This window comes from Akebia trifoliata, chromosome 8 (genome assembly GCF_017979445.1).
Source record: "Akebia trifoliata isolate Shusen 1 chromosome 8, ASM1797944v1, whole genome shotgun sequence".
In the NCBI taxonomy this organism is placed as follows: Eukaryota; Viridiplantae; Streptophyta; class Magnoliopsida; order Ranunculales; family Lardizabalaceae; genus Akebia; species Akebia trifoliata.
The window spans coordinates 5,304,496-5,325,790 of NC_141382.1; the positions used below are offsets into that span (position 1 = coordinate 5,304,496).

At 35.8% G+C, this 21,295-nt stretch overlaps 4 protein-coding genes across 27 annotated transcripts; 1 reads left to right on the forward strand and 3 right to left on the reverse strand.

Moving 5' to 3' along the window:
- Nucleotides 1-236: 236 nt before the first annotated feature.
- Nucleotides 237-5,440, reverse strand: LOC147395664 (RNA-binding CRS1 / YhbY (CRM) domain protein). The gene is made up of 4 exons (XM_086450820.1): nt 5,102-5,440; nt 3,559-4,036; nt 2,506-2,907; nt 237-1,106 (listed from the first exon to the last, which is right to left on the reverse strand). Coding segments are annotated over exons 1-4 (1,038 nt in total). The 5' UTR covers nt 5,104-5,440; the 3' UTR covers nt 237-950.
- A 23-nt stretch (nt 5,441-5,463) lies between these two features.
- On the reverse strand, nt 5,464-7,909 carry LOC147395665 (pentatricopeptide repeat-containing protein At1g08070, chloroplastic-like). Its single transcript, XM_086450819.1, has 2 exons — nt 7,583-7,909; nt 5,464-7,317 (listed from the first exon to the last, which is right to left on the reverse strand). The coding sequence occupies exon 2, from the start codon at nt 7,297-7,299 to the stop codon at nt 5,464-5,466; it is 1,836 nt and encodes a 611-aa protein (XP_086306945.1). The 5' UTR covers nt 7,300-7,317; nt 7,583-7,909.
- Nucleotides 7,910-9,968: 2,059 nt separating this feature from the next.
- LOC147395666 (putative germin-like protein 2-1) lies at nt 9,969-11,130 on the reverse strand. The gene is made up of 2 exons (XM_086450898.1): nt 11,019-11,130; nt 9,969-10,504 (listed from the first exon to the last, which is right to left on the reverse strand). Exons 1-2 carry the CDS (start codon nt 11,128-11,130, stop codon nt 9,969-9,971), a joined length of 648 nt encoding a protein of 215 aa, XP_086307024.1.
- A 1,322-nt stretch (nt 11,131-12,452) lies between these two features.
- On the forward strand, nt 12,453-20,273 carry LOC147395667 (putative amidase At4g34880). Of its 24 annotated transcripts, none has more exons than XM_086451050.1 (13): nt 12,453-12,840; nt 12,935-13,015; nt 13,139-13,187; nt 13,359-13,510; nt 15,416-15,483; nt 15,553-15,601; nt 15,682-15,751; nt 16,541-16,642; nt 16,976-17,059; nt 17,759-17,790; nt 18,858-18,981; nt 19,463-19,900; nt 19,981-20,273. In XM_086451050.1, exons 8-11 carry the CDS (start codon nt 16,547-16,549, stop codon nt 18,910-18,912), a joined length of 267 nt encoding a protein of 88 aa, XP_086307176.1. In that variant the 5' UTR covers nt 12,453-12,840; nt 12,935-13,015; nt 13,139-13,187; nt 13,359-13,510; nt 15,416-15,483; nt 15,553-15,601; nt 15,682-15,751; nt 16,541-16,546; the 3' UTR covers nt 18,913-18,981; nt 19,463-19,900; nt 19,981-20,273. The 24 variants fall into 24 exon arrangements, with proteins under 24 accessions (XP_086307176.1, XP_086307183.1, XP_086307174.1 ...); XM_086451057.1 differs by having other exon boundaries at nt 16,985-17,059; XM_086451048.1 differs by having other exon boundaries at nt 15,682-16,642.
- The last annotated feature ends 1,022 nt before the right edge of the window (nt 20,274-21,295 follow it).

A 21,295-nucleotide genomic window follows, 5' to 3' on the forward strand; every position in this document is an offset into this window, starting at 1 on the left:
AATTTCATTATGTTTTGGAATGTTTCAATGGAATATTTCAATTTCGGTTGAGACCAAAAAGTCGGAATTGGAATTGGAATTCCAAGAAGTTGTTCACCAATGCCCAACACAGAATTGGAATTCCAACTACTATTCCAAGTCCTGAATTTCAAAAGCTACAAGAGTTCCCTTTTTTATAAGAAGACTGACAGCTTAAAATTCATACATAAATACATACATGAAACATAGGTAACAAAGGAGTTAAAATAAGTCATGCATTCCACAACCAAGGAGAAAATTCCACATGAAGGGAGACAACAATTTGGCAAACTTATTCTCACAATTGCCACAAATTCAAAGAAACCACCACCACATTTCTGGAATTTATATATCATTTACATTGGCATTTTGACTATCTCAACACTTTGACTACCATTTTCTTCCTTAAAACAAAAGGTATCTCTACACCTTGCAGTCTAAGTGCACATTCAAGTCATGGTTTCCATCCGACTCTACAGTCACACAACACTTTTAATCCTTAAAGCTCATATCCTTCATTCGCATGCCTCTTTTTCCCAGACAAATAAATGGACTTGTTTCACATCTCACCACTAAACTTCCTCCAAAAGCGTCACATGTGAGTCATCCATAAAGAAAATGTTTATGGGTTCACACACGATTTTATAAGAGAAGGGGGAAAAGGTGGTGTCTTGTGCAACCCAAGCATTTGGTCCTGCTTGATTCGTTCATACACAAAAGCAAAATTCTTTGGTGGTGGCATTATTGTTCAATCTCTTGGCAATGTGAAACGGTTAAAAGTACTCGGTAAGGATCAAACATAATAACTCTAATGTGGTGTTGTGTTTGGCCTAGGCTTCATCGACCAGAAGTAGGAACTGTTGTAGCACTCATGACCTCAATTAGCACTCATTCGGAGAATTTTCCAATTTTTTTTTTTCCTTTCTAGAAGTTTAGGTAATATCACCTATGGAATCTTCTGCTACAGACTCTTTTCCCTTTCTGTACCGAATAATGTGCTTATGATACTCTTCCAGCTCTTTCTCTAATTTCTCAATAAACTGGCTTGTGTGTTCAAGGGACTGCTCGTACTTATACTTTTCCAAAGCCTGCAATATTTAGAACAGAAAGAAAAGCATCACTTAGAGGTTTGAGGGGGTTAAAAAATACTGAATTTATTCCATTCAAAATTATTCAAAATGCAGACATGGACATATATTTGTTTGTAGTCCACATGTAGACAAAACAATACATCACTTCTAATTACACAGAAAAAAAAAAAAAAAGACTTGAAAGATCTTTCCCAAAGTTATTTTCAATGTCTCCCTAAACAAGTCTATGCTTTGGAAATAAAATGACAAAAATGACACTGGCACTCCTTATAGCTTTACAGATTATAAGCAATGAGAATGGGAGATGAACAGTGTTGCATGGATAAGATATGGGTGTTAAGAGTCCAGTATGGGTATGGTACAGCGTGTGATGTGAGACATCCTGAAAAATAGGACAAATGTACTCTCACCTTGTAGGGAGTAGGGACCATGTGAATATCACAAGACCTATATGCAAATTAAATTTCATAACAAGGAAAAATGTATTATTATAAGGACTGTCATGCAAGACAGTCTATTCTTTCTCGTAAATATAAATCTATGGGACCATGTGACTATCATGTGGACAGATCCCACCATGTAAGTTGTCCTCATCAAGATGACCATTAATACCGGAATATGTCCCCACAATAAAGACTACGTGAACTCTCTGTATGGTTGGATTCCCCAACGTAATATCCATGTGAGCCGCACAAGTGGGATGATAAATAGGGAGTACATATAGACTAATTCATTATGTAAAATATGACAAACACATGTAGAAAAAAATAAAATATTTAATAATACATAGGCCTTAAGTCAAAAGGTTCTATAAAGGAGTCTGCCTCCCCTATGGTGTACGAAGTTTCAATGCCTCCTTCAATAGGGTGTAAGCCTTAGAAAGAGGGACTTTCCTTAGAGACTTGAGCTACTTTCAAGATCTTTGCACTGGGGCGAGTCTCAAGGTGTAAGCCTCCAAAAAATGGCTTTGCAAAATATTTTTTGGCACCTTTGCTCAAGCCACCCTCCATGTAATCACAAGACATTTAAGGCAAGAACCTAAAATATTTAATGAGCCAATGGGTGACAAATATCTTTGAAAGAGGTTTTGGTTTAAGAAAATATTTAAATCATAGAGAAGAACTTCATTTGAAGTTGCAAAAGCAAGCAAAAACCTAAAATTTGATGACATATATTTTACAGCAGCTAGCATTTCATCACTGGTTTCTTGTTTGAAATGCATAATGAACAAATGTTACCTTGTTCTTAGATAGTGTATCTGGAGGTGACATAGAGAAGAACTTCATTTGAAGTTGCAAAAGCAAGCAAAAACCTAAAATTTGATGACATATATTTTACAGCAGCTAGCATTTCATCACTGGTTTCTTGTTTGAAATGCATAATGAACAAATGTTACCTTGTTCTTAGATAGTGTATCTGGAGGTGACATAACCTTTGGCTGTACATAGTTCTTTCCACGATAGAATATTATAGTGTTGTTAGCTTTTATGTCAATCACGATGCCTTTACTTAGACGTGCAAGCTCATCAGCATATTCATGAACCTGGCCGGGCTTGCAAGGTTTGCAAATAACCTTTACAGTCTCGTGCTTCTTCCAATGAAGATGCATATTTAAAACTACACCTCCAAATACTCCACGTCTCCCAACTGGGACATAATTCTTCTTTTTTTCACCAGTACGCTTTAGGTAAAATCTCTCTTCCTCCGTTAGAATTTCAGGATCATATGTTTCGCTCGGAGGCTTAGGAGCCTCAAACTTCCTCAGCTTCTCGATGAGCCATTCTTCCTTTCTCTTTGCCTAAGACAGCACCATAAAAGTTGATAAAAAATTAAGTCATTACTATTTTAAGAAAATTCTTTGTGGTGTTCTAAGGCAAATGTTAAAGAAGATAACCTATCCATTTGTCATGTCAATCTGCTTCCTTTCTTTTATTTTTATTTTTCTCTTTCCTCCCCACCCCGGTTGATAGTGAGGTCATTGAGAAAGCAAAGATAAAGGCCCAATATGCCCTGGAACATGATCTTGTCAATTATCCGAGTGATCAGTTCGGAATTACAAGACCACATCACAACCTTCTCGTGTAACAACCGTATGTAGCTTTCCGGAGACAGACGTCTTTGCTAGTGGAAAACCAGAATGGCCTATCTCGTTCAAGCCATATCTCCTGATCGAAGCTGACTTAGCTGCCTAAGGGTGCTTGGGTTGTGTTTAGTCACTTCAGCTATCCTTTTTTATTTTATTTTTCTCTCTCCTACTCACCCTGGTTTCTAGTGAGGTCATTGAGAAAGCGAAGAGAAGGAATATAAATATAAATATAATCTCAAAGGTTATGGATCACTCTAACATAGTTCAGTGGTCATGATGATAGTTTGTAGATCTGTAGAGCTACTCGATTAAAATAGATTAAGTCCCAGAACAATAAGAGACAAAACTCATAACATGTCTAACCTTTTCAAGTTTGTACCTAATTCTAACTTCTGGATTTGGGGAAGTCATCTTCTTTTTTGCTTTTAGGCGGTATAACCTGAGTTCGTTCACTTTTGCCTTCTTGGACATTTTCACCCGTTTGGACATTTTCTTAAACTTCGTCTGGGTCCCATCTTTTTCAGGGAGTGACTTATCAAAACAAAATCTGACTACATCATTGTCCATCTTCAGCGTCACTGATGTATTGCTCATGTATCTAACTTGCCGCAATTGCAAACTAACATTGTGGCACTGATACCAATTTGATCTTTTCATTACTAAATAAGAAAGTGGAGTGGACAAACCAGGAGATGATTCTAGAAGAGGGCTCATTGCCTCATAGCTTCTAAGGTGCGGGTATATAGCATCCGTAGATACATGTTTGAAGGACATGAGTTCTGGAAAAAATGGAAGATTTCGCAAGGTTTGAACTGCACGGTGAGACTGCCCAAGAGAACTCCTGCATAAAGAAGTTACCATTCAACGTCAAATCCCTGAAAAGAAAGAGCCAAATAACAGATAATGTTCCTCTATCTCCTTCAGACACTCAAGTGTCCCAAAAACTCAAGAGCCTTACCCACACTTCATAAATCATAACAATTCAAATAACTAGGCCAACAAGACATCGAGTTGAACATTGACTGAGCTGACTAGATCGCACATAAAGATCAAACCAATATCAATGTTTGGACATAAATTGCCACAAGCAGCAACATTAACATAATAATCTCTTTCTAAGAACAAGAGATTTTCAGTAGGCATGCTTGTGGATGGTGTATGAAGCTAAGATAAGCTATTAATTGTTCACGGCTAGGATAAACGTTGAAGAAAACAGTTATATAATGGAGTACTGGTTCTCCATCGTTATCATTACAACTGTTATAAGGGTAACATAATTAAAAAGTTTTGGGTTGGGAGAAGATGTGGCTTTGTATAGAGTGGAATAGAGGAATTGGCTGACCCTAAATCCTTAGGATAATGCTTTGATGATGCAAAAATGGAGCTGGAACCCAATATAATATTTAAGAATACATTTCAACAAGAAATTTGAATTTAAAATTTGAAAAATCAGGTTTGAAAGTTGAACTCAAAGGAATGTTACATATGGTAATATCCATTAGTTTTCAAAATGCGGATTATCGCTGTAATCCCGAGTTGGAAAACAGTTATTTTCAGAATCATAAAAACAAAAAAATAGTACCATTAATTGATCATTATGAACAGTAAAATGGCCTTCTTTGGTGTTAGTTCACAAAAAAATTAAATGGGTACATGGAATTACCATTATCACCATTATTTTAAACCATGATTGAGATATACATACAAAGGCTGCCATATTCAATTTCACCAAAAAATAAAACATGACAAAATAAAGATATAACAAATATATAAGACAAAAATTTTATATAAATAACCACGAATCTAAGCATTACAGCTCAAAATCAAACACAAGAAACACCCTCATCATCCAAAGATCAAACCTTTAAAGAAGTAAATTTCAATGGACCTAAAGGTGAAAACGCACATGGTTGGAGAGATGCTGAAATCTATGTTTCCGTGTAATTGGATCACTCTGTGTATCGAAATAATCAGCTTATAATTGATGATTACAACCAGAATTCCATAGAGAGATCTTCAAAATTGAATTTTCTTTTCTGAAAATCCTAGGTTTTGAATTGGAGGAAAGTGAACAAATGAAGCTGAAGCTTGCATGCTCACGTGAATAAGTGAATATGTAGGAAGCTTGAATGGTCTTGTTCCCACTCCCCTGCATGTAAAGCATATATGAGCTAAAATGGTTGTGAACAGTCCTTTTGATCCATCCAATGATAAAGAGCTCCAGTTGTTGTTACACCAATACTAACAAGTAGCCTTCTCACTCAGTAATCAGTCTTCATGTTCTAAGCTAGGGAAGTATCCCTGAGCCTTCAAATCTCCAGCCAAAACTTGCATCATCATCTCCAAGAGATGATCTTGGACATTGCCAGTCAGGAATTTGTAGGTTTTCCCACCAATTTCAATCCAACTGTAACCAGGTGGCTTCTTGATTCTACGACTTCTCATGAGGGCCCTCACCTTTGCAGATTGATCCCATCTATGTGCCTTAGCATGTATGTTAGAAAGCAACATGTAGTTTCCAGCATTCTCAGGTTCTAACACTAGTAAATGTTGGGCTGCCACCTCACCAATCTCGACATTGTTGTAGATTCTACACGCGCTCAACAAGGCACCCCATACACCGGCATGAGGTTTAACGGGAGGCATATCTTCGACAATGGTCTTGTACGCATCGTCAATGCGTCCAGCACGGCCTAATAGGTCAACCATGCACATGTAGTGATCAGCGGTTGGAGTAATCGAGAATTCATTCTGCATGGAATTAAAATATTGGCAACCTTCATCAACTAGACCTGCATGACTACAAGCGGATAAGACCACGATGAAACAAATGCTATCGGGCTTCAACCCATCTTCCTGAAGTTGAGAGAAAATCTTTAGAGCTTCTGCTCCGTGACCATGCATACCAAACCCAGCTATCATTGCACTATAACAAACCATGTCTCTGTCCTTCCACCTCTGGAACACTTCATAGGCTTTATTTGGTTCGCCGCATTTAGCATGCATGTCAATGAGAGCTGTCATGGTGTGGCTGTTCATTAGCTCATTTCCACGGCTCTCGATGTAATCCTTTATCCATTCTGCCAATTCAATTGAACCCAATTGAGCACATGCCGAAACAACACTAGCAATCGTGGTCTTGTTTGGCTTTATGTCCCCTCCAACCTTTAGCATCGTATGGAAAAGATCCAAAGCTGCAACAAAAAGCCCTGCTTTCGAGTACGCATTAATCATCGCATTCCATGACACTAAATCCCTTCCCACCATCTTATCAAAGATGAAACGAGCAGCTACGATGTCATTGCATTTTGCATAGCCCGTAATCATGGCCGTGTAGATCACGGGATTAATGCTTATCTCCCCTTGACAAGACAACAACAACTCATTGAAAAGCTCTTGTGCATTGTCCATCCGTCCCAAATCAGCATAACCACTAATCATCACCTCCCAAGAGAAGACGTTCTTCTCTGGCATGAGCTTGAATAAAGACATAGCAACCTCCATATTTCTGGACTTCACATGTGCTGAAATCAAGGTATTCCACATTTGAATGTCTCTTTCATCCATTCTATCAAATATCCATTGTGCTTCTTCCATAAGTCCACATTTGACATAGAAATCGATCAATGTGGTCTGGATACGAATATCAGCATTATACCCATATTTAGCGACATGGGCATGGACCTGAAGTCCCTCTCTTAAGGCCAAAATGCCTGAGCATGCCTTCATAACTGCCGATAATGTAAAGGTGAAGGCCGAGTCTCTAGCCATAGAAGTATCGATACAATGGTGCATCTTGGCATACATTTTCAGGGCCTCTCTACAACAAACCTCGGACTCAGACTGCTGTGAGTAGCCCCTGATCATGGCTGTCCACAAATAGACATTCGGGTTCTCCACACATTCGGTGATAATATGAGCATGTTTTAATTCACCAAAACCCGTGAATTCTCGGACAAGTTTAGTAATCAAGTAGTTGTTTTGGGACTGCCCATTCACCACTAAGTGAGCATGAATTCTCTTTAATTTCCTGGCATCTTTACACTGCTTTACTAACGAAATAATTTGGTCCTCTTTGATTCGACTCCAACTCCGACTTCCCATATAGTGATCCTTCTAATACTAAATTGTCTCAAACACTTGCACAAATTAGGGTTTATTGTAATTAAATGGAACAAATGCTAAAATGGTCTTAATTATAGTAGAAATGATATAAATAACTATTAAAGATGAAACAAACGTAGAAGATAAATTTAATCTAAATCGGCAAGAATCTAACCATTACAGCTCCAAATCAAACGAAACAAATCCAAGAAACAATTTTATCACCCAAAGATCAAACCTTTAAAGAAGTAAATTTCTATGGGGCCTAGAGGAGAAAACGTACATGGTTGGAGGAGAGATGCTGAAATCTATGCTTCTGTGTAAATGGATCACTCTATGATTAGTAATAGTTCTCTTATAATTGATGATTCGAAACAGAAATTCCATGGAGAGAGCTTCAGAATTGAATTTTTTCCTTTCTGAAAATCCTAGGTTTTGAATTGGTGGAAATTGAACAAACGAAGCTGAAGCTTCAAGCTTAGGGCTGCAACTTGGACGGGCAAAACCCGAACCCGCTGGGTTGAACCCGACCTAAGTTCACGCCCGGGCATAGTTAGCTTGGGTTGGCCTCGTGATCGAGAAAAAAAAAAGTCCAGCTCAAATCGGATTGGGTGCAGGCCTAGGTATCGGCCAACCTGATTTGTTCAAACTCGAATTTAATATATTTATAATTTAAAAATATTTCTTATCTTAATTTCTTTCCCACTCATAATTCATATTTATTTATATAAGAAAAATAATGTGTGATTATTTTTGTTAGATAAATAATTACTTTATTGTAAGTGTAATTCTCTATTATCACACAATAATTATATAACAATTTTAAATGTTTTCTTTTCATGTAAATTGTGATTATTAATATAAAAAATTATTATTTTTGTTAATCTTATTAATTTTATTCTCTTTAAATTTGCTTATAATTTTATTTATATAAAATTTTGAAAGACAATAATTTTAAGTTTTTTTTACACGCCACTTACCTTTATATAAATCTTTACCAATACTAAATTATCTAGCATTAATGCGGAATGAATTAACTTAACCAACCTAGCTTAGCTAGGGTTCGAGTTGAGCATTTCATGCTCGAAATTAGGTTGGGCAAGGGCACAGGTTGATCACCAACCTGGCCCAACCCACCCGAGTTGCAACTCTATTCAAGCTTGCATACTCACATGATTCTTCCCTATATAATTTGATAGCTCAACCCATTGGATTTGCATGGATTCGGATCCCAACCGGATTCGACAATTAATCTATCCAGATCTCAACATTTGTATAAAAAATGATCTGATAAAATATCTTGATCCATTATAATTTGATTCCGAATAAACAAAATATGCTACATAATGCGGGTATTTTGTGAATTGCTTGTTGGGTTTGGTGATATAAAATCGTTGTCTTTTTGTTTTAATAGGTTGATGGACTTTTCACTTATGTGGGGTATTTGGGTAGTGTCTTTTTAATAACGTATAAGAAATAAAAGAAGGTTCTTAGATGTTGTCCATGAAAAGGGGTTTCTTTAAAAGAAATTTATTTTTCTTTGATAGAAAGTATGAGAAAACATTGAGTTTCTATGTATGTATTTTTCTTTTCTTTTAAAACCTAAAATCTCTAGATTCTTGAGGATAATCTTCACATTGTTGTCTTGGGTTTGTAACACTGGAGTGAGATGGGGATTTTTTTATTTTGGATTCTTACTAGAGTTGGGTGTAGAAATTTGGTTTGTAACTCTAGAGTGTTGGAGGTAAGTATAGATTAACATTGTTGTAATTTCTTCCTTGATTATGATTCTACTTGTCCATGGATGTAATCCCATTATAAGTGAACCACATATTTCTTGTGTTGTGATTATGTTTTTTTCTTTTTTTTTTCTTCATTGTTACTTGCATTTGCTTTGCAATAGATTCTTGGGGTTTGATTGTTAGAATTGATTGATTTATCATTAAAAGGGATTAATTTTGATAATCAATTCCATGTGTGGCTTGGGATATTGCTCACTCCACAAGATTTGGTGTTTCAATAAATGTATTTGTTTTTGAGAAGATAGAAGATCTCCAATATTCTTTTATGGAAAATTGTGGTTTTTCTATCATCTTCTCGGGCGAAATAGCTTATTCTGTGACATTGGTGTAGTGCCGACCTAAAAGGCTTTGACGATCAAATTGGTAAAGTTGCAGACCAATAATATAATAGAGACTATAAGAATGAGTCGAGAATTCCATCTTTTGTAAGGATGGGTTTATCTAATTTTATTGGTTTGGATGGACACTTATGAATTAGAAGATCCATTTCGATCCAATCTGATATCTTATTAGATCGGTTCTGGATCGACCATGAATATTTGAAATGCACCTGTATTTTTGAACTGATGACATACCCCATAGATGGTAGTTCTCTATAACGTTAACATGCGGCAAACTTTTGAATTTAAAGTATCATATCTTTGTTGCCTCCAAATTTTAAACATGTACAGATGAAATACTAAAATAATGTCATAAAAACTCTTTTTATGAAACACAGTCGCTATTACAAATTCTTCAATTAAAATACAATACTAATACAATGGAATGAAAAACAAGAATTAAATCTGATAGAATGAATCTTTAATGAAAGCACACTGTCACACAAACACTTAAAAGCAATCTCTCTATATTTCATCTGTCACTTGGCTAGAACTGTGCCTGAAGACGATCGACTACGTTCTTATCAACTTGGAAGGCCTTGGTAAGAACTTCAGTGGCAATGGGCTGGTTCGATCCAAACACTGCATTACCTATAGTGATGACACCAGGGTTTTGGCTACTCAACGCGGCAATTGCAAGAGCATTTCCAAGTCCAACATTGCGTTGGAAGTGAACAAGGCCTACTGGGAAGACAAATACATCTCCCTTCTGAAGGACCTTGGTAATGAGTCGGTTATCGGGATTGGAGGTGACAAAGCCAACATGGAGGGTGCCTTCAAGGACTGTAAGGATCTCAGAGGCCCGAGGGTGCAAGTGTGGAGGGTTGAGACCCCAGGGTGCATAATCGATGCGTGCCATGGAAATGCCAAGAGTGTTGAGTCCGGGTAACTGAGCCACCGTAACAGGTGTGACCTTCGATCCTTGAGTGTTCGAGGTGTTACCCCTTAAATGAAGCCCGGTAAAGAGGAAATCGTTGGCTTGAGCGAGCTTTGGATCCTTGCAGACCTTACCATTCAGTAGTGCTGCCAATAATCAAAATATTAATGAGAAACAAAACACTACAATAACAACATATCAATGGAAACCCAAGAAATTATACTTAAGCCTAAAATTATATAAAGGGTGTTTTACAAAACTATATATAAGCCTAAAATCATTTGTTTTTGTAGGTAAGTACGTTCTTGATGAAAACTGATATAAATTATAAGAAAAAAAAAATGTATATATGCTTTGATCCTACTCCCTTGGCCAACTTGGCTTCTCATTGTAAAAAAGAATTTGTGGTTAACTCTATTGCTTCTTTACCAATCAAAGTTAAAAAGGTGATTAAAAGGGAGATTGTGATGGTGTTGCTTTAATTCGGAAATTTTAATATTGGAGTATGCCACTTTATACTTGTATCTTATTTTCTCTTAAATGCCATTTTCTTGAATAGAAAAATAAAATAAAATAAATACAACATGAGGTTTAACACCCATTTTGGTAATTAATTCTACTTATATTTTAAAAGGTAGTATACAAGAATAGAACATATACCTGAGCTGGTAGAGTCTGCGACGCAGAAATCTTGCAAGGGACTAGACTCAAAGGCTAAGGCAAGAGAGCAAGTGAAAGCTAGCAGTCCCAATAACAGAATGCAGTTTGCCATCTTAATTATATTAAGAACTCCCTCTTTGTTCCTCTACTGAAGAAGGAAAAAAATTGGATACCAAACAAATTAAGTGCTAAAGGAGCTGAAGTTATGAAACAAGCATGGTATGAGCAGTCTATATATAGAAAGAGAGACATTTAAAGCTAGTGAATATGTAGTTGAGGAAGGAAGAAGTCCAAAACTATTCATGAAGTTGCATGCCGTCCAAACATATTTGACATCTTCTTGGTTTCTTGAATAAGCTACTACTGAAGAAACCTTATAAATTTGCATTCTCTACTCGATTCAATATTTAAAGATAGATTGGGATACAACTAAGAATGACACAATCATCCCCACATGATACATGTTTTTGGAGAGCCGGCTTTCCCTCTTTAATTAAGAGAGGTGCTATAGGCAATCCAAGTTTTACTTATTTCACCCCAATTCAAATCTGAAAAAGAAGGACTTTTCCAAAAACTTATGTCCAAATTCCGGTTTTGGTACATTGTTCATTTTAAATCCCAAAACATGTTTTTCCAGTAAATTCATCATGTTTATTATCAACAAATTACCAGTGAAATCACTGATAAGGCAAAATTGCTGGTATTTTATCAATGAATTCATAGACTATAAAAGTGATAGAATTCACGAATTCGTAGATTATAAAAGTGACGAATTCACTGTAAAAATATGTTTTGGGAATTAAAATGAACATTGTATCGAATCCGAAATTTTGTCATATTCAGGGTACGAAATGGAGATTCACCCTTAAAAAAATAAGTCATCGTTGAGAATAAGTGAAAATTGAGGTGCCAATAGAAACACACTTTCAAATTTTTTGTTTTGTTTTAGATTTCTATTTGTTAGATTTAGGATTTTATATGGGCTACTCCTAATTGTAAATAACTGTTGAAGTTGTTTCAATGTATTATAATACTTTGTAATGTTGAGAATAGGTAAAAGTTGGGGTGCCAATAGAAACACACTTTATTTTGTCTTTTTTTTATATATAAAGATTTCTATTTATTAGATTTAAGATTTTATATAAGCCTAATCCTAATTGTAAACGACTGCTAAAGTTGTTTCAATGTGTTATAACGCTTTGTAATGTTGAAATAATAAGTTGAACCAAACTTTTGTAATATTTGGATTGTGTGTTTTAATATTTAAGTAGGGTGTGATAAATTATTTATGAAATTGGGGATGTAATAAGTAAATGTTGAGGTGCCAATAGCAACTCTCAACATAAATATATGGTGCACCATCCTAACTTTTCAAATAGAGTCGTGCTAATTTGACTACCCCGTGTGACACACTCAATCACACTACGTCATATTGCATTATTCGCGACGTCACAATTGCGCTAAAAACGACTGTTAAAGGCTGTCGTTCTTCGCGACAGTTTTTAGCAGTCGTGTAAACGTCGTTTCTACCGTTATAAGTAAAAGTTGGGGTGCCAATAGCCATTCTCTAAAAAAAAAAATCCCTTTCGTCCCCATCTAACAGAGAAAAACGAATTGCTCTCTCTCTCTCTCTTCGATCAGGTTTGATTCTCGGATTCGTCTGTATTCATTTCTCCTTAAGCTCTCTCTCTCTCTCTCTCTTTCTCTTTCCGATCAGGTTTGATTATCGGATTCCTCTGTATTCATCTCTCTTTACATAAACAAACTCGTGTTCTCTCTCGACTCGATCTATTCAAGTTGGATCCATAGCGCTCTTCATCAGGTTTGTTTGTTTTTTCCCGCTCTTGAACTGTTCTAGGGATTGAGCTCTCGATCTCACTCAATGATTTTGGTTTTTTTATTTTCTATTTCTTCAGATTGAACTCTCAGTCTCTCTCTATATAATCTTCAGCAACTTTGGTTCTAAGTTTTCGATCTTATATCGAAACTTTAATCAGGTTCGATAGTATAGTTTTGGTTTTATTTTTTGGTTCAATTTAAATCAAAACCCTAGTTCTATAGTGTTGATTCAATTTTACAGTGTAGCAATTGATCCATAAACCATATATTTCTTTTTCTAGGTTTTGAATATCGAGACGGGATTGACTAAGTTGAGCTTCTGCAACAACAGTTAGGTTTTTTAGGATTTTGCTACCATGAAATTTCAATCTAGAATTCTAATCAATAGCCAACCCCAAATAGTTGGGATATGGATCTTCATGTCCATTGTTGGATGATTTAACCTTTGTATTACTTCTTTCTTGCACAATTGATCTCTCTTTTAATTTTTTATGTTTCCAGGTTATGTTTTACACTTTGGCAGTGGTGACATTTGGAACGGCAGTTCCAACTGGTCAATTTGTGCCTGGAATAATGATAGGATCAACCAATGGGCAACTTGTTGGCATGTTTGTGGTTAACTTTTACAAGAAGCTCAACATTGACGAGGGAACGTAAGTGCCTAATTTCTTTTCATTTTGCTGAACAACTTGTGATATATAGTGTTTTGATGTCCTAGTTCCTTAAGTATTCAGACATACGCCTTGGAACCTTGTTCTGTTTATGCTGATATAGGTTTTGAATCAGTGAATTTTAAATGTCTTTTCATGGTTCTGGAGTTCTTCCAATTTACTGATTTGGATATGTGGAAATGTGGGTACATCTTCAACATTTAGCAGGAGATACTGTCTCCTATCTGAGTTTTCAACTGCTGATGGTGTTAGCTATGATTTCCATAAATAAATAAATTCCTGAAAAAGGTTATCCAGTTTATTTCCGGTGCATTATGGACCATGTTGCCTTCGTTTATTATATGAAACGTGCTAACTGTTGCAGTTGCTTGTTTCAACCGTACCAGCTTAGGATCTGGACCATGTTGCCTTCGTTTATTATATGAAACGTACAAGTATGTTGTATTTCAGTTTCACTAAGCATTACAAATAGTTTAGAGTGATGTATAGTGTTTCTTTGCATATCAAAGTGTATCGCTATTCCTCCAGTGTGTCATTTAGCTGTCTTGTTCAAGATATCTTGCTGTATCAGCTTACCAAGTATCAACGTGTACTGTTTTTCCTCTAGTGTGTCATTCTGTCTCATTCAAGGTGGTCAATTTAGTGCAGTCTCGTGGACTGTATAAGTTATGTTAGAAATTCAAAATTAAAGGAAAAGAGAGCATCATAATCATCATCATATACCTTACCTCAAATATTGGGGTCGGCAACGTGAATTCCATTTTTTCCATATCAAATATTGGGTTTTCCATTCATAAACTCCTTTTGCTAGTAGAGATGAGAGGATGAGAAAATTGATGATTGAAATAGTAGGAAAGACAACTAGCAATGAAAGCATTCGGGAAAATGTAAGCAGTAGCCCTAATAGGTGATGAACTAATCCAAGTGAAATGAGATGGTTCGATCATGTGCAACAAAGACAGATTACAGATTCAATTAATGGGAATGATGTGCAAGTGGAAGGTCTGAAAAAGAGGAAAACCAAGAAAACATGGATTGACAAGGTGAGAGCCTATGTGAATACACTTGAACCAATAGATGACATGAATCTATACAGAAACGAATAGAGGAACTAATGAGCAACAAAAGAATATCACATAATTTGGATATGCTCGGAGCCATTTGTATTAGTTGATGCCGCAGTTGCAATCCTCCTATTAATTCCCTGATATAGGCGTGTTTGTTATGGTGTTTATATTCATCGTCTCGTATTGCAATAGTTATAGACTTTGAGGTCGTGGGTCCAAGCCCAGCTTACCACTAAAAATAAAATAAAAACAGAAACGCAGTGATGGTAAAAGTTCACCAGTTTATGAAGCTAGTGTGATAATAATGCATTGTTTCATTTTCTAAGCGCAGCTGTAATCACTGGTGGTTTTCATGAGGACATTATTGGTGAATTTTTCTCTCCAAGGTTTATGTGTAAAGGAGGTTTTACACACCATGACAACAAGGTGGCACTTATATTAGGGGTGAGGTTGTGCACTAACATTTTATAGCTGTTATTTAACTTTCTTGTCTACATTTATTATTACATGAAGCTTAAGCATATATGTACCTACTCTCATATGCATATATTATTTTAAATTGACACTGTTTCTACTAAAATATTTTTTTGACAAGTTGATGGATGAGTCCCACTTTTTCACTTGCTTTTTAATTCATATTTAGTTACTATATTAATTAGTGGAAATGGATACAAGCACACTTGAATTAATAGAAAACATACTTCAAACAGAATTGAATGGAGTAACATGATTTATTTCTTATCCACTTTTTCACTTGCAACAAATCTTTGTCGCAATTACCAGGGAAAGTATATCACAATGTTAGTATGTTGGCTTCTAGGAAATGGATGCCTCTTTGCTCGGAACAGTGTGTTAACGATTGAAGATTACTATGTTAGCTTGTTCTCGGTATGTGTTCCTAATCTGAAATTTTTTTTTTGCTACAACTTTTGACAATCTATTTGCATATTTTTATAGTGTGTGGCTGTACAATGGCACCATCTTGGATTGAAATCATAGTTTCAAGGTAACCGTTTGTGCCAAACTATGATCCATGTTGCTTACTTGACAAAATTATAAATCTTTTTTCTTTTTGTGAACCTGCAGTCTTTCTTGGCTGGTTTGGCTGCATCAGGGGCTATAACCTCTGCCTTGAGATTAATTACAAAAGCAGCAGGTAATCATGGCACTTCATAGATTTCTTCTTCTATTGAGAGATCCATTGTATTTCATTGTTTAAGAATCTGAAATTTTTTCGGTGAATCTGAAATTTATATAATTTTCGGATGAATCTGAAATTTTTTTTTTGTTGAATTTCTTCATAAGTTCGTGTTCATCAAAATTTCTGAATTTTTTTGGTATCTACGTAGTGTAGTAGAACATAAACTAGGTTATGTTTTAAATTTGTTTTGTAATTTTTCGCAAATTGATCGGACTCTTATTGAAGCTTTGTTGATTTTATTGCTCATTGTGTGTATTGATTCGTCTTTATTCGGTGTTAGCTTTGCTGATTTGATATTTGAAGCTTCATTTTTCTCTTCTTCGATAATCTTCTCTCTAACAAGAACTAATCTGAATCTGGATTCTATCGTTGGAGAAGGATTCTGAAAATAAAGAAAAATGTTTTTTTTTTTAGCTGAAAACTGGAACTTTGATTCTTACAGATGTTCTGATGTTTAATACTACAAAATCTTTATTTAAAGTGTTCATATGTTTTGTGAGTTTTCGCAAACTTCGTTTGTAGAACGTTTTTGTTCTATAAGGATGTGGCCATGGGTTTCGCTGTAAGTGCTGCAGTTGGTAAAGGTTGGACGATTGTTTCTAGAATGGAAGGCCACTCCATTCCTGTCAACACCGAAACCGAAAAGATATCAACCTAAACGTAACATGTTTGGCCCTATACATCACTTCCTATGAGGTACTACCATTTTAAACTATTCCCAAAAAAATTTCTTGTTCTTCTCAGGAACATATGGAATCTGGCTGTATTCAGAAACCTAATTTTTCAGATTATGCATCCATGATGGGGATCCTTTACAGTATGTTGAAGAAGGACTACATAATGCAGGTAAAAAGATTCCCATTCTTCTTCTCATATCATGTCACGACCATCATCATCATTGTGATCATCACCACATCATCAATTGAAATGTAGACAGTGTAGATGATTTCATCAATTGAATAGTCCAAATTCCCTCACAAGCTCCATTTGAAAAGTAGTAGTGATAGATATGTCTACTGTTTTGTTATTACAGTTTTCTGGTTTTTTATTGTTTAAGTTATGTTCGTATGTTGTTAGCTATTGGTTGTGTTCATCTAAGGTTATATAAATATATAAACAGAACAAAAGATCTTTTGCTTATGTAACTAACATATCTCTCGGACCTTTTATTTGGGTTAGAATCTAAAGTTCCATCAAGGTATTCCTGATGATTGCTCCAACGACCTTTGTGAAGATACATTGTCCCATTTGCATCCCAGAAAGGTCTGTGATTTCATATGTCAGCTACAAAAATGGATTAAGAAAATGAATAATCGGTGCTCCACATAATATTTACTTTTGCAAGCTAAATATTTTGCTTGTGTTGACCAATACATTACATAATAATGAAACTTTGGATTATACAGCCGATGGACTGTTGTCCATCCAAGATGCTGCCCCAAGATTTAATGGTTTGGATTTATTCATAGGTGAACCTTTTGGGTGAAGTACTGTTATGTGCAATACTGTATGCATGATCACCTATATGATTCTATCCAGACTGTTCAATTTGCAGCCTACCTCTTGTAAGGGCTAAGTTGAAAATCCTGCAGAAAAACTAATATTTTGTTCTTGAATGAATTATATAAGAAGCCTGACTGCCTGAGAGCCCAATTAATTTCTCTTTGAATATCAATATGGGATTTCATAACTTTTAATTGAATATTAATATGGGATTTAATTATATAAATTGCAAACATTACAATTATATAATTCTTATTCTAATCCCATTTCCCCAATTTTTTTCTTTTTTCTTTTTTATTTTTCAAAGTTTTTTCTTGTCGACTTCGTATTCGTGAATCCCAACTCGGGTTTATAGACAAAAGATTGAAGCAACAAAGTTCACCATTACTTCACAAGAAATGTAGTTCCAAGCTCTGCTAGGGCATCTAACTATTGTTCTTGGTAATGATGGTGTTGCAGCTCATTATTTGTTGTTGCATCTTCTATCCCAGGTACATTTTTTTTTCTTTACCTTTGTAGTTTTGTTCTTGACCTTTGACATGTTACAAACAGAAAAGTTTGAACTCATCTTTGGTCTATTAACAGTATACATATCTAATTTATCAAACTTAGATCCCAGGAAGTTCAAACTCAATCATTTGCTTGGAGTTTCTTTCATTTCATTCTTGTTTAGTTATTTCTGTTTATTTTACTTTTATCTTTTGTTCATTCTTCTTCCCCAACGAGGTTTGCCAACTGTTACTGGATGTTTTATCTAATTAGTTGAGTAAAATGCTTGGTTTGTTGTTTCATTTGTTGTATATGATGCAAATGCATGCTTGAGGGGGTTGAAGTTAATTCAATTGGACCACCAAAACCAATGTGTTTTGTTTGGACTTGTTGGTATGTGAATACAATGCCACTGCTTTTCATGGTCCCGCTCACACTGGAGCTGGATGGGTACGTGTTTTTCAACCTCACCTAAGCTTATGGCGATGTCCATTCAAGTTCAGTTATGAATTGAGTTGGTTTTGATGTTGTGTGGTGTAGTTCATTGATTTCCTCAACACCATCTTCATTGAAATTAGTTCAATGACTAATTACGTAATTAGTTCAATGACCAAAATCATACATAATATATGAGACGTGATGAATGCACGCAGTCTTTGGTAAGCAGCGGACATGGCACGCAGTCAAAGGAATGTCATATTTCACGAAAACTTGCTGGTTAAACAGGGCTGTAGAAAAACACATGCAAACTTTTCTCCACCGAGAGAAGAAAAAGGTTAGTTAGAAGTTTTTGATTGGATTGTTGGATAGTTTATTGGAGGGAGCTACTTCACGTTTCTTGATCATTGATGATGGGTGGCAACCAATTGGTAATGAAGTCAAAGATTCCAAGGACTGTGTTGTTCAAGAAGGAGCACAGTATGATCTTTCTCTTACGAATGGCAGAGAAATGCTAGCAATAAATTAATGCTTTAGATTGAACTGTGGCGGCATTCAATTTCTTTTTCTTTTCTTTCTGTTTAATTTGATCCTAAATTATGTGGTTTATTCTTTTGTTGGTCTTATACAGATTTGCCAGCAGACTTGTAGGAATAAAAGAAAATGAAAAGTTCCCAAAAGAATGACAAGAACAATGATCAGGAACGAGGTCTTAAGCACGTCGTGGATGAAGCCAAGCAACATCACAACGTCAAGTAAGTATCAGCGATTCCCTCCAAATCCAACATACTCTTCCGTTCTTTTTCATTAAAACCTTCTACAATTGAGCAAAGCTTCCTTTCTTAATGGTCCTTAGGTACAGAATTTTGACCTTAACTGCACAATAGGTCTTTCAAAATTTTGGGCTGAATTCAGTGATGTTCACCTCTAGATTTCTTTAGGACCATCTATTATATTCTTGAATCTGGTAGATTAATGAGAGAAATTATATACCAAGACCCAACCAGATCCCACTATTAAACTGGGTTAAAAAACAAAGATCCACAAAACTTGTAGCTCAATCCCATAGCAATTGTGATGCTGTACCACTAAACAAAGGAGGATTATAAGATTTAATAGTGCATATATGATAGTGTCATTTGCATTTAGATTCTATTGAAAGATTGGCATTTGTTAACTGTTGGTGTGTGTTTAATTCTTATTTTCCATTTACACGTTTTTCATGGCACTGCATAGGTTTGTGTTTGCTTGGCATGCCATGGCTGGTTACTGGGGTGGGGTAAATCCCGCAGCTACTAGTGTGGAACACTATGACAGTACATTGGCATACCCGGTCCAATCACCGGGTGTAAAGGGCAACCAGCCATATTGTTATGGACAGTCTTGCCATCCATGGCCTTGGGCTGGTGCACCCGAAAAAGGTCTTCAACTCCTACAACGAACTCCATGCCTATACTGATGTCCTCGTACTCTATGAAAAGAAAAGTAGGTGCAATTTTGGTAGACAACTTGGAAATCTCCAACATCAACAACACTCTTAGTGGGAGTGATGAAGATATTGCAATGCAGGCTGAATTCAAGCTATCTTTTAATGTTTATCTAAGAGAGCTGGTTGCCTCTCCAGTGAGATCGTTATCGGATGTAATAGCCTTCAACAATAAATACTCTGCTAAGGTATGTACTGTCCTATCTTGGACCCCTAAGACTACATAATACATACATTCCAAACTTATTAGATGATCAATCAATTGCAGGAAAAGATAGCTGAATATGGTCAGGGTACCTTTCTGAATGCTTTGTTGAATTTGAAGAGACTATCGAGCGATGGGTTCGAGAAGTTGATATGCATGCATGCCCATGGTTCGTGAAACGGCTATCATTAATGTAATCATGTCACCTGATTTTTTTTTTTCCTTCTCTCCATCAATGGTAATGATGTTCTTTGCTCCCTGTTTAACTGGTTGGTGGAGTCCCTTAATGGGTTACACAACCAATTATGGGTTCTAATTGTGTAATTTGTTAAGAACTAAAGAGTAAGCTCTCGGATCTTTTCCTGCTGTGTAGAAGCAATATACTCCACTCTCTAAAGAAAAGTGAAAAATTACTCGATGTCTATTAAAGTTGCTTCTCAATTTATTTGTTATTGATGGCAGTGGTTTTGTATTTCAGAAAAATAATTAAAAATGACCCATTTTTTTCATTTATAAATTTAGGAAAAAAAATATTTTTTTATATTACAAAATCAAGAAAAAACGACTGTTTATGGCAGTCGTTTTTACCGATTGTCAAAGACTGTCGTTTTTTTTCCGACTATTACTGTCGTTTTTACCGACTGTCAAAGACCGTCGTTTTTTCCGACTGTCGAAGACAGTCGCAATTTAAAAACCACTCCTTTTAAAACGACCCCTATTCCGACTGTAGGGACAGTCGTTTTTTGCGCAATATGACGTAGTGTCAACTATCTTGATGTGACAAGTTTGGAACCGTAGATTTGTATGTCTCAAGATACACAGTTCCCTCGTGATACAAATTTTTATGGGGAAGTGCAGTTTTGTATTCCGAGGCATATAGATCCATAGATCTTGAACTTGTCACGTCAGGAGAGTTGATTGAGTGTGCCACGTGGGGTAGTCAGGTTATCATGATTCTTTCAAGTAAACCCTTATGTTTCCTAAATGACTTAGTTCAAAAATTTATGCTAACTGCAATTCTCCACCATTTTGGGAAGAAATGACAGGTCGAATTTACTAGCATGGACTTTTTATCATTCAAAAATAAATGGCAAATCATTTTACCTAATTGTTTCTTGACATTCCATGGGATGAAAAGTAAGGATAGAAAATACAACATAATCGATCATCATGCGTAGTCTAGAACTCCATAACTCTAGGATTTTTTTTAATGCTAAGCAAACAAAGAAAATTGTATTAATAAAAGAAAGGGAAAATCCCATTACATATATAGATCTAATACAAGGCAAACCCAACCGTTCTCCCAAATAAATCTTTCTTACAATTAAGGGGAGACTTTCATCAGAATAAAAAAAAAAGTCGACGAATTAGGCCATGA